Consider the following 12,574-nt stretch of genomic DNA (forward strand, 5'->3'; position numbering starts at 1 on the left):
GCAATCACAACCTTGATCCCAATTTACCTCTTGATCGAGGGAGTGAATTGATTTTGTTCCAGTTAACCTTGCGAAGATGCTTCACTCCTTGTAGGTCCAAGCGCGTCAATGCCTCAAGATCTTCTGCATCCTCTAAAGGAAACTTCTGGACTTTTGTACAAGAAAGGTCAAGCACTTCAAGACCTAAGTTTGACGGACGCTAAGACTAAGGTCTCTAAGCTTGAAAGGTTTCTAAGCGAGATGAAGCTAACTGGGGTATTTGACAAGTCAAAGTCCCTAAGCTTTAGTATCATATCCCGAAATGAAAAGGAAATATGTTTTACGTCTTGTAAGGATTTACATCCTGAGAGGTTCAGCTTCTCAAGTGATGAGGAGAGATGTGGTAAACTTGGAATGATATTCTCTAACCCAGAGCAATACATGAGGTTAAGTTTCTTCAGGCTGACAAGATTGGAGATGGACATCGGTAAGGATTTCAGACACGCATTAAGCGAAAGGTCAAGATCTATAAGCTTGATCATACGAAGTAAAAATATCTCAGGAGTATTTTGTATTCTAGTTCGGGAAAGATCTAGAAATTTGAGTTTTTCAAGTGGTAGCACAGAAGATGGTAAAACATTTAGACTTGCAACAACCCAAGTAGGCAAGATTCTAGTTAGGATGATGGCAATGAGAGTCACCATCGTGAACCAACAAGAAATTGCGTTCTTTTAAAGATTCATGAATTCTGCTTGATAAAACTTCATCCACGGTCTGTATGTCATCTTCATCTTCCTCATCGCTGTCATCGTAGTTTATTGGAGAAAGAATTTGCAATCTGCAAGCTACTTGCATTTGGAAGTTCTTCATACTTGAACTTCTTTTTCGCACCATGACCCATATGAAAACGTCAAAGAGCTTCAATTCCATTAACATTCTTTTCGCCACATACTTCAGTATCCTTTCGCATCCAATACCTTTCCATGCATGCTGAAAAACAAATTGCTACAGAAGATTCCATGGACTCGAGGACTTGATGGACAGCCCTATCTATCACGGCTGGACATGGATCGGAGAGTCCCTTGAAAACTTCAATTCATATTCATTAGCTTGTTGCAGGTCCATTGCAGTAGCTTGATGTCAATACTCCTCTCACAAACTACACTTTAGAATGAAGTAGGATTGAATAAGTGAAAAAGGCAAGCAACTTAGGCTTGGGTTTGTGAAATTTTCTTTACTTGGACTCCGGAATTTGAGAAGGAAGTGAAACATCTTTATCCATTGAAGAAAAGAAAGAAGACACCTGGTACCTTACTTGCATTTACAAAAAAAGTAAGAATAGGAAAAGATTCTTATCACGCACAAGTAGAGAATAAAGTGTGTCTTCTACTTACTAATTAAGGCAAGTTCTAACTAATTCATCTATCACCCACAAGTAAGGAATGAAGATCAAGACGCCACATGTAACATCAAGTTCAAGATTATTTTTTTAAAGACACCCACACACCCAGGTATTGCATCAATACATCCTACAGATCGATGGTTTACTTGATTTGACATTTTGACCAGTTAGCTAGATACCAATATTATTATCAGAGAATGGGCTTGAAGCCCAGTGTTCCAATTTAATTACGTAAAAAAGACACAACTTTTTCTAATTATATCAAAAGCCCATCCGGTCCATTTATTGGCAATATTACACAATTGTCTCTTAAACAGAAATCAAAACTAGACAATTATGCAACATTCATGTTGCAGTCAACACCATATGCAAATTTTGAAACCCTAGTTCTCCAAATTAAACCCAAATTTCGAAACCCTAACCCTAGTTCCCCAAATTAAACCCAAATTTTGAAACCCTAGTTCTCCAAATTAAACCCAAATTTCAAAACCTTAGTTCCCCAAATTAAACCCAAATTTCGAAATGAATAACCCTAATGAAGAAAAAAGAAAAGATTCAAACGATAATGTGCAAGCAAACACAAGATCTACTACAAAAAAAAGAGAACAAGAGGGCAAAAAGGTTAGATACCAAATTTCATTGATAGTTTTACAATTTTGATATATTAGGATTTTCATTTTATGAAAAATTGGTTAAAGTGTGTTGAATGTATTCACTACAACATGAGTGTTGCATCGAATATACTTGGATTTTCATTTCAGATCATCAGCGACCAATCGCAATATGGATGTTACACTGTCAAATCCCAATGCAACATGGATGTTGCATTGTCGAATCCCACTTTAACATGAATATTTTGGGTCGAATGCAACATGAGTGTTGTTTGAGGTTTAAATTGGTGATGTTTGTTTGAATTTTGAGGCATGTTTTCCACTAAAACATCCATGTTGCAGTAAAAAAAGCACACTGCAACATACTGCAACATTCATGTTGCAGTCGTAATTGGTTGAAACAAGCTACTAATTCATTAGTTTTCTTTTAGGTTACGCAACAAGGGAATGCCGCTAAATCTAAACTGAACCTTCCAAAACAAACTAAAGATGCAACTACCGCCTCAACGAGCAAAAACCCAAAAACAAAAGGCAAAGAAAAGATATTGTTGGGTGCCAAAACCTTAATACAACATGAATGTTGCACTGTTAACTCGTAGTTATTTTGGTCTTGTTGTTAGCTAGCTAGCATCGTAGTTATTCGGGTCGTGGCTGAAGTATCCTCTGTCTACACATTTTATGAAAAATTCTCGAGAGATTCAGACTGCTGTTCGTCTTGTTCTTCTTGGTGAATTGGTTAAGCATGTCGTTTCTAAAGGCACCAAGGCGGTTACCAAATTTACTAGTTCTTGAAGATATTTGTTTAGGGTTTGTTTCAATGTTTCAATATTTCTGTCTTTAGTATTTAGTATTAGAATGTTTCAATGTTAGTGGTGTCAATGTAATATATAGTTGATTTGGAACCTATGAATCAGAGTTAGATCTTTTGTGAATGAAATTAGGGTTTCTGGTGTTCTCTATTTTGGTTGATTTCTTCGTTCGTTTTACCTAGTTCAAATATGAGATAGTTATAAATGATGATGGTTGTGGATCTTGAATTGGAATGTTGGCAGTTAAGAAAATGTTAGCATAATTGTAAAGTTTGGTTACTTTTTTATGCCTAAATTTTCTGGAATTCAGTTTGGGCTAATGTTTAGGGTTCATTCAGTTCTTAGAGATGAAAGGTTGTAGTACTGAGGCTTCTGTTTCGTCATTTCTTGAGAATTTGGTACTTCATAAATCCCATTTTGTGCTTAGGTGCATTCTTGTGAATTGTGATTGTTGTTATGAATATGTAGTAAAGTTCAGACCCTATATAGGATGACCTACAATCCCTGCAATTTGTATCGATGAGGCGTTGAATACCTCATTAGCCAATTGCTTCCTAAATTCCAAGTTTCTAATAAATGGGTTTAGCTTTGTCTACATTATGATTCCAAAGACAAAAACACCAAGTTTAAAAGGAAACATCAAACTATGTAGTTGTAGTACATAGCATGACACCTGTAAAATGGAGAAGTCTCATTTAAAAGAGATAGGTTCAGTAAGTCTCACGCATTACGACTGCATGCAATATGAATGTTTCACTCTCAATTACAACTGCAATATGAATGTTGCACTCTTAATTATGATTACAACAGACTGCAACATGAATGTTGCACTATCAATTACAGCAATGCAACATGAATGTTGCACTCTCAACGCGAACAGATTTGCAACATGAATGTCAGACCGCATTTGTCGTCTGCAACATGAATGTTGCACTCTCAATCTGATCGCAAATGTGAATGCAACATGAATGTTGCATCACAATTACGCTGCAACATGAATAATTTTATTGGACTATAAATTTCATTATAACAAATGAAAAATAAAACAAACCGACTAGCGAATAATCTCAAATGAGTATCAACATTCCATAAAAGTATACAATGAATATCAATTTCTCATTAATAAATGTCAAAAGACCAAACTTTAAAATCCCAATTAAGATAACTAAAAACATATGGTTTGCCGAGAACATCAAAACTAATCATAGACTAACGAATCACACCGGTGCTTTCAATTATTTACTTCTTGGGTCTACCAAGACCAATCTTTGGACTACACGGATAAACCGCAGGAGAATAAGGCATGCGTTTTAGCATAGAACCATTCGGAACTGGCTTGATAGAATGTGAGTAGCATTGCCTGAACGCGATCACCGTATATCCTTCATCAATGTAGCCATAAAAGGAATCACCCTTACTACCAATACATGCGATAGCATGTATGCAAAGGAAATTATCGATACGCCAATAGTTACAAGTACATATTCTATTCATCAAATTAATTGAATGAATAACATCATATCGCGAGTAAAAGAAATATCAAAGCATGATTGATTTAACTCGGGCCAATTCGTCGAAATCTCATTTTTGACATCGATAATTGAAGAAGACGGACCAATACGACTCGCGAGAGTCAAATTTTTATAGGATATAACTCCAAGAACAATAAAATCCATCCTACAACACAAAATTGAAATGAAACTAAAAATTACAACAATTCCATTATCTCAAAAGAGTGCAGGTTATATTATTCGATTATTCGATGAAAAAAATGATCAAATACATAGATGACGATAAGTTAAATTATCAGCAGTCAATTTTTATCTTTTGCTTGCCCTAGATAACATAATAATAGAAGTGTAGGTGTAAATAAATGTACCTTAGTGGTGACGGTTCCAGAAAGTCCAGCAAAAGGAGAACAAAGAAGAAAAGAGAAAAGACGGTCTCAATTTCAGTCCAAAATCACGATATGAGAAATCACCATTGCCAATTGAGAAAGAAAGAAATTAAGTAACAACTTTCATATAAAAGGGTATGTAAGGTATTTTGAAAAAATAATAAAGGTTCAGTTGGTTTTTTCTCGCAAACTCACTGAAAAAGAAACCTTTATTTTGCACTTTTACAAACTGGGTGGGCTTTAGACATAATTCAAAAAGTCAATAGATTTTAGGCTAATAAAGACCGAAATCAGGGTTTTGAACCTAGTTTTATGTATTATTAGAGTCCTGTTACTGCCAGACCCCGATTTGTGTTTGGCAGACCCCAAGTTGGGCCGGGGTTTGCCCATTGTGTTGGGCACAACCTGTAACAATACACCCCCCCAACCAAAACACGCGAGAAACCGAGAAACCGGCAATCACCATTTGTCTCCAATAAACTCAAAACTCAAGAACACCCTAGGCTTAAACGACCCGGCTAGGTCGTTCGTTATGCACACCAAACGGTCTGGTCACACCGTCTGGATTGAGTCCAAAACGATGTGTCCATATCGTTTGGGATTTGGACTTAGAAAAAACTTATGTTTGTGGTCACACCGTTTGGAGTAAGTCCCCAACAATATGGTCACACCGTTTGGACTAAGTCCCAAATGACATGGACACACCGGTAAAGAGGCTAAAAAACAGAACTTTATGTTTTTTCCAAGTTCAAATCCCAAAAAATATGGCCACACCGTTTGGGTCCAAACGGTGTGGCCATATCGTTTGGGACTTACTCCAAACGGTGTGACCACAAACATAAGTTTTTTTCTAAGTCCAAATCCCAAACGACATGGACACATCGTTTTGGACTCAGTCTAAACGGTGTGACCAGACCGTTTGGTGTGCATAACGAACGGCCTAGCCAGGTCGTTTAAGCCTAGGGTGTTCGAATTTTTTCATTCAGCCATATACACATGCATATTCAGCCATAGTGTTTAGTGTTAGTGTTAGGATATAGTTTTTATGGTTTAAAGTTTATGATGGTGGAAGAGAAGAGAATAGAAGAGAATGGCTGAAAAGGTTGCAACAAGTGAAATTCACGTTGGTTTGGGAAGTGCCCAACACAAAACAACTTTTGAGGCCAATGATACATTTGTAGTAATTGTTTTTGTTTTTGGGGTCTGCCCAACACAATATGGTCCGGCAGTAACGAATACCTATTATTATTCACCCCCACTCCCAGGAATCATTTTGTGGTAGTCCCAACGAAAAAATATATATATTACTTTATAAGCTATTGTAAATAAATCTAAGAATCTAGTTAAGATACGTACAGGCCTATAGCATATGGAAGAAAAATAAAAAGATAATAAAATCAGCAACTCCTAAAAAAACACCTCAAATCACACAAACTGATTTACTAAACCAGCAATTCATTACTAGAAACTTTGTATAGTATGTTGTATCTTGTTTGGAACCACTAACCAAGAGGTCACTAGTTTTGTGATTCAAATTACGCCACAGGTCGTGTCGTTGCTGCCATTCAAAACAGAGGAGGTGAAATTAGTTGGAAACAACTTAAATTAGTTTCGTCCTAGATTTGTGAAATTTTCTTTTCTCGGACGTAGGATTTTAAGAAGGATGAGAAACACCATTCATCCATTGCTGTACTATGAAGAAAAGAAAGAAGATAGCTAATACCTTACTTGCCCACACAAAAAGCTCACAAGACAAATTGATTCTTAGTAACCTTATCGTTATTAAGAGTTTTAATTCTTCTAACACGCACAAGTAAAGAATAAAGCTCCAGTTGATCATGAGACATCAAGTTCTAGATGGTCTTTTTGAAGACAAGCAGACACCTAATACACGCACGCAACGCCAGAGTAAATTACATCCTACAGATCAACGGTCAATTGAATTTCAATAGTTAGACACCAGTATTTTTTTCATGCCATACATCCACTCTTAACTGAATCATTTTCAGGTCCTCCCTAGAAAATTAATTTACTACAAAAGTTCTTGCGCCAATAAATCAAAGATACCGGAAGAAAGGTCAAAATAGTCCAGTCCTCCTACCGACTCATTTTCACTCATATTTCACCCAAGATTCCAGCACATGTCGCTCATGGAATCCTCTTTTCTTCAAAGTCTTCAGTATACCATCCATCTCAGAATCTGGAGTGAGCAGCCCCAAAATAAACAACACGCATCTTAATCCTATAATAGACTAAAGATATATTATACAGACAGACCAACAAACAGAATATTATTCTTTGATTTCCCTTAATTGTCAAATATATAGTATGACTTCTATGTACAGTACAATTTAAACACTAATGTTGAGCCTGACCTAGCTTTTCCATATATAGGGCACACTACTTCAGGCAACTTAACTGAAAAAATATAACCTCAGATAAAAGCATCATCTTCGTCATCGTCGGTCACATTATCCAAACTCAGCTCAAACGCACTAGCTGATTTCATCAATTCTGTTAGTCCTGTAAGATCCTCCAAATAGGTGGGGTGGTTAATTGCCTGGAGGACAAAATCCATCCCTCTTTTTCTGTATTCTGAGACTACCTGAGATGGGTGTTTATAAAAGAAACTGTGAGCAAAATTTAACAATATGAAAGCAGTAGCTAATTATTGCGTAAAAGAAGCTTATAATCAACATTTTTTTTTTTTGTGATAATGCAATTCGATTTTGTGCATTTGTGGTTAACGTGTGGAAAAAATTAATCTATGAAGTTATTGTTGAAAATGCAGCAAGTAACTTAGCATGCTCGGCTCATTAAGGAGCAATCAACCATGAATCATCGCAACCAACTAGAAGGTACTTCACTATTTGTCCAATATAAATATGGGACCAAGGTGAGACATTTACCGTACTACAGCAAGCTGTACAACTACTTGAGGCATGTCCAAGAAGTGTCATCTGAGAGAACTGAGAAAGAGACCCTCGGATTTGATGGGGTAAAATACCAAGAGGTTGCTCGCTGCTCCCACTACAAGAGGTGGCAATCTCACCAGGTGCATGTATCCTGTAAAATAGGTTTAACATCTCAGTCAACATCAGAACGCAAAATGAATCAAACTGGCACTTTCATATACAAGTTTTATGTTAGGGTTTGCTGCAAGAAGCCAATGAAACCATTTTCTAATATCTGACCTTAATGGCTCAATGCAAGTAGATTAATTCCATTTTGTGCCCTATCCCACCTTTCTTCCCCTTAATTCTTTTTTATCAGATGAACAACAACAATTTTCAGGTTAATATCTCATTTTATTTTGCTCATGCTAATCGAATAAACCCTTCCTTTCGAGTGATTATTAACCTTCCAGCAAAACAGTTTTTCCTGCACACTTGAAACCTACCCATCAGGATGATGCAGAACTCCCATTAGTAGTTCCACAGCAAGGGAGGAAGCTATAGGAGCAAGCCCAGGACGCGTAACTGTGCATTGTTGGTCCAATGTACGGTTGGATGTTGACTGCAAGATCAGTTATGCTGAATGAAGCATAGATTATAATCAACGATACCAGAATAGCAAATATAGAATAAAAAGATCATTACATCAATAGGGGCAACGACATCATTACAGAAGTAACAGCCCAACCGTCCTCTGTCTACTGTTGATAAGTCGTCTAAACTAACAGATAAAGCATCAGGAGATTCATTCCCAACAGGAGGAGAACAAAGAGGACCAGCTCCATGTCGCATAACTACATAACTGTCAAAGCCTAAAGCTGCAGTAATAGTAATCTGAGTAGAAAAAATGAAAACAAAAATAAAAGTTATTATTAGAATCAGCATGCTAAAATATAATCTATCTCAGTAAAAATTTGAAGAAACACTACTAAGAAGTCAACCTTATTAGTGTTTGCACAAAAAAGTGAGGGAAGCCATCGACTTTCCCTTGTATCAGTCAGCAAAAATATCGCATCATGAGAAGCAATCAAATCCTGAAGCAGTCTACAATCTTGAAGCACTCCATCTTCTTCCTGGGTGAGCACAGGATGCCCAGGCATTGGTATTGCCATCACAACACCTTCTGCTTCCTGGAACACAGAAAATTAATGTACTATATTAGCAAAAAGTAACATTGCAATGGTGACTGGCCTGGAATGGAAGAGAAGTTGTTAATATTTGGAAGGTACCACAGCTGGAAATATTTGCTTGAGACTTTTAACTGCTGCCTTCGATTTCATTTCACCGCCATTGAGGCAATCATCAAATGTGTAGAGAGACTGCCTAAGTGGATTAGACATAGCCACCCGGCCACTATCAACTAGTGTGATTTTCCGCACACCCCAAGCCTGCAGATTATCGTTACTTTCATCAACCAACAAAACAAAACATACTTAAGAACAGCTCAGTAGGTAATTATAAACACTCACCATGAGCATACGAGCAACCTGGCAGCCAAGTGTACCAGCACCTAAAAGAAGACACTTGATGGAGGACACAACATTTAGGTTGAGAGATGGCAAAGCACGCCACCTCATGAGTTTTAGATTCAAATCGGCTGCAGATATAGCCAATCTGTGAACAACCTCAGTTAGAAGCATATAACAGGAAATCAGAAGTAAAAGATGTTGATAAAGCAATTACACCAACCATATACCTTGTTGGGTCCATAGAGCTGGCAAGTGTGATGCACCTGGAGTTTTGCTCCCATCCCACAGCATTTGGTATAGATTGAGCATCACTCCACCCTAAACAAGAAATTTGCAATTTTACAAAACCAAAGCCATTAAAACCGATTCAAATTGTTGACGATAGCATTATGAAGAACAGAGCCTTTACCCATCTTCTGTCGCTCTACCTTGAGAAACTGAAACCAACGCTTCACCAACAAGGGATAACTTCATATCTGCCCAACCATATCTTTCTCGATAGCATAGAAAGTGAACCTTCTCCAGTTTCCATCTTGAACAAATAAGTGCGAGCAAGTTGCGAAGAGGCCAACCCGGATAGTTAGGAAGATGGCAAGGATCATAAAACCCAAACAAAATCTGACATACAAAGAACAATATGTTTTAGTAAAACGAACGCCTTGTCAGTTTGATATTAACCCCAAACACACATTACAAATACAATAAATGGATTTGTAGAATTCAGGTAACGTATTCAAAATAATTTTGCTAGATTGCTTCATTACTACAGAAAACATTTCAGGCACACTGATAGATGCATGAACAAACCTTTGTATGGTCACCTTGGCAGGCCTCCCAGTCTCTTAGTGGCCTAATGGTAGCGAGTGATTCCGTTATACTAACCAGAAAGAATGGCACATCTGGAAAGGTTTAAAGCGATAAAGAAAGCAGAAGGAAAACAAAGCACAAAAAGAAGTCAGCTCTCTGTATTACTAAGACAGAAAAATTGATTAAAAAAGAATGTGCTTAAAAACAACTCATAAGTTGCACCCTCCGCTGACCTGCTGTTAAGCTTGAGTTACGCCATTCGTTACAGGCAGCAGAAAGGGACTCGGCCTATTACTCAGAATAAACCATTTCTCATCAAAACCAATACCAATTAACAAAAAGAACAGATCTAAACATTTATATTTACCGGTACTCAGATATATAAAATTTAATTCTCGGTACCTCTTCTAGATTGAAGTAGACTGAAGCTGGCCTCAAATCAATCAAGGTTGCTGGAGGATCAAGCTTCAGAGCAGGGAATGCAAACCGGTAGTTGAAGCTCCACTTTTTCAAATCAGCAAAAGAAATTAGAAGGAACCTTGAAAGTAAAGAACTATCCTCCACAGCTCTACCAGAACGGATGTCCTCCCAAATCTGAAAATCAGTGAATGTTGGTAAGACTTAAGAAGACTATAGACGTAAGAATTTCTAAACATGTGGCTCGCCAAACAATCACCGTTATTTTAGATTACAAGGAAACTTGAAAAATACCTTATTTGCTTCTGAATTCAACAAGGTCTGTTTATCAAGGGCACGAAAGCTCTCCAATGTATTTGTATTGTAAAGGACACCTGGGACAGGACATCGATTTCTGTTGCCGCAGACTATTGGTGCTTCTAATGATGATTGTTCACCCAACTCAGGTGGTAAAGATTCAGCTAGTAGTGTCATATGATTTGAATTAAGGGCGTGTGAGCAAGGTGCATAGAAACCTGTACAAAAAGTAAATGCACATATTTAAAAAAACAGACAACCCTCATAAAAAAAACGCATTCGAGAATAAATTCAAGAAGCAAGGTAAAGCTCATCTCCCAATAGATTGAACTTTCCAGAGCCAAAGAATTGAGACTAATTCGTCTCCAGCTGATACATGGAACTGAATATAGTAAGAAGAGAAGACAAACATGGAGGAACTTCACATCCAAAAAATTAGAGAGTGTTTGGATTTGTGGTTATAATTTTGACACTTGTGTATAGGCTAAAACCCTACTGCCCAGTAAAAACTTTCCAACACAACTTCAACAGCTATTGAGTCAAAATACGCTTATCCTCGGTACAAGAAAAACGGCCATGCCATAGTTGGCCACAATCTTCTAGTATACCCACACCACAACTAAATATTTTAACCTTCCATCAAAAGTAAACTACAACACTATTCCTATATACTTTCAATCCTAATAAATAAAGCTATAATACATTTATCTAATAATTGCCCACAACAATCAATGTATAAATATCAATTAATTTGACGAAATAATGAAACCCATCAAATAAAGTTTCGATATTTAAGATAAATCAGAATTTACCGGTGATGTTGATGGGGGACTGGTCGATACCCAAAGTATCAAGTTTGAGTGATGACAATCTATGCCAGAATCCTTCATCTACTAAACTATCAAACAGTACGAATTGTAGTTTTACTTTCTTCTTCTCTGCCATTGTTTTTTTTTTTTCTTAGTTTTCAGCTCAGCTCTCTTTTCTTTAAATCTTTCGTCTCAGTTCTGCTTCGCCCTTTGTTTTGTTTTGGTCATTTGGTGGGTCACTAATTGGGCCTCGATAGTCAACCCATGTTTTTAGTTGGGCCGGGCTTTTGCATCCGGGCATAAAACCCCAATAAAAGAGACTTTTATTTTGACTTGTAGCCGAAGCAATGATTAAGTCAAGAAGGTTATCCCAAATTCGGAGTACGCGGACAAAAATGTGTTTGGTTGGTTTCTGTCTATCTATCCTCATCTCTTCTCTTCTCTTCTCTTCATCTCTCTCCTTCTTCGTCCTCTCTTTTTCCCTCTCCACGCACTCTCAATCTCCACTCCTCTCTCTCCGCTCACGCCCCCACTGCTTAACAGTATACTAGTAAAAATATAAAGAATACACGAGCATATTAACTGGTATAACTGCTAGCCAGTGAGGAGGGAGAGGGAACGCGAGTTTGGGGCGGAGAAGAAAAGAAGAGACAATCAGACAATTAAAAAGAAACCAACTAAACAATATTTTGGGCCATATACCTCCTTGGTCCAGAACTTTCACTCTGCTCACTTTACTATTCCAAAATTATTCTTAATTAGGTTGAATTTTAGTTTTAAAAGTCAATGAAATTTATCTATATTGTTCATACCAATTCAACTTAATGATAGTCAACTAACTAACACATGAAAAATACATTCATATATATCTGATATATCAATTTTGATGAGTACTAATCTAAGAGTGAATAACGAATAAGTTTAAACTAATAGTGTTCTAGTTATTTTAATGACAAAAAAAATGTGATGTAGCAGCTCTTTATTTATATGTAAGAATATGCTGGCTTTCAAAACCCAATCTAAAAGTTCGTTCTGCTCACAAATAAGGTGCCCTTTGCATAAACTCGGTATACTAGTATGCTATCTATATATATAAAAGCTCGCGCACATTCTCTCTCCTCAC

At 37.0% G+C, this 12,574-nt stretch overlaps 1 protein-coding gene across 1 annotated transcript; it reads right to left on the minus strand.

Moving 5' to 3' along the window:
- Window positions 1–6,619: 6,619 nt before the first annotated feature.
- APG7 (ThiF family protein) lies at window positions 6,620–11,656 on the minus strand. The gene is made up of 14 exons (XM_086558057.1): window positions 11,455–11,656; window positions 10,640–10,860; window positions 10,331–10,522; window positions 10,162–10,216; window positions 9,929–10,020; window positions 9,550–9,739; window positions 9,349–9,439; window positions 9,122–9,266; window positions 8,882–9,040; window positions 8,594–8,782; window positions 8,298–8,486; window positions 8,099–8,214; window positions 7,608–7,764; window positions 6,620–7,303 (listed from the first exon to the last, which is right to left on the minus strand). Exons 1-14 carry the CDS (start codon window positions 11,585–11,587, stop codon window positions 7,133–7,135), a joined length of 2,100 nt encoding a protein of 699 aa, XP_086414183.1. The 5' UTR covers window positions 11,588–11,656; the 3' UTR covers window positions 6,620–7,132.
- Window positions 11,657–12,574: the final 918 nt, after the last annotated feature.

The sequence above is a fragment of the Coptis chinensis genome, chromosome 4 (genome assembly GCF_015680905.1).
Source record: "Coptis chinensis isolate HL-2020 chromosome 4, ASM1568090v1, whole genome shotgun sequence".
Taxonomy (NCBI): domain Eukaryota; kingdom Viridiplantae; phylum Streptophyta; class Magnoliopsida; order Ranunculales; family Ranunculaceae; genus Coptis; species Coptis chinensis.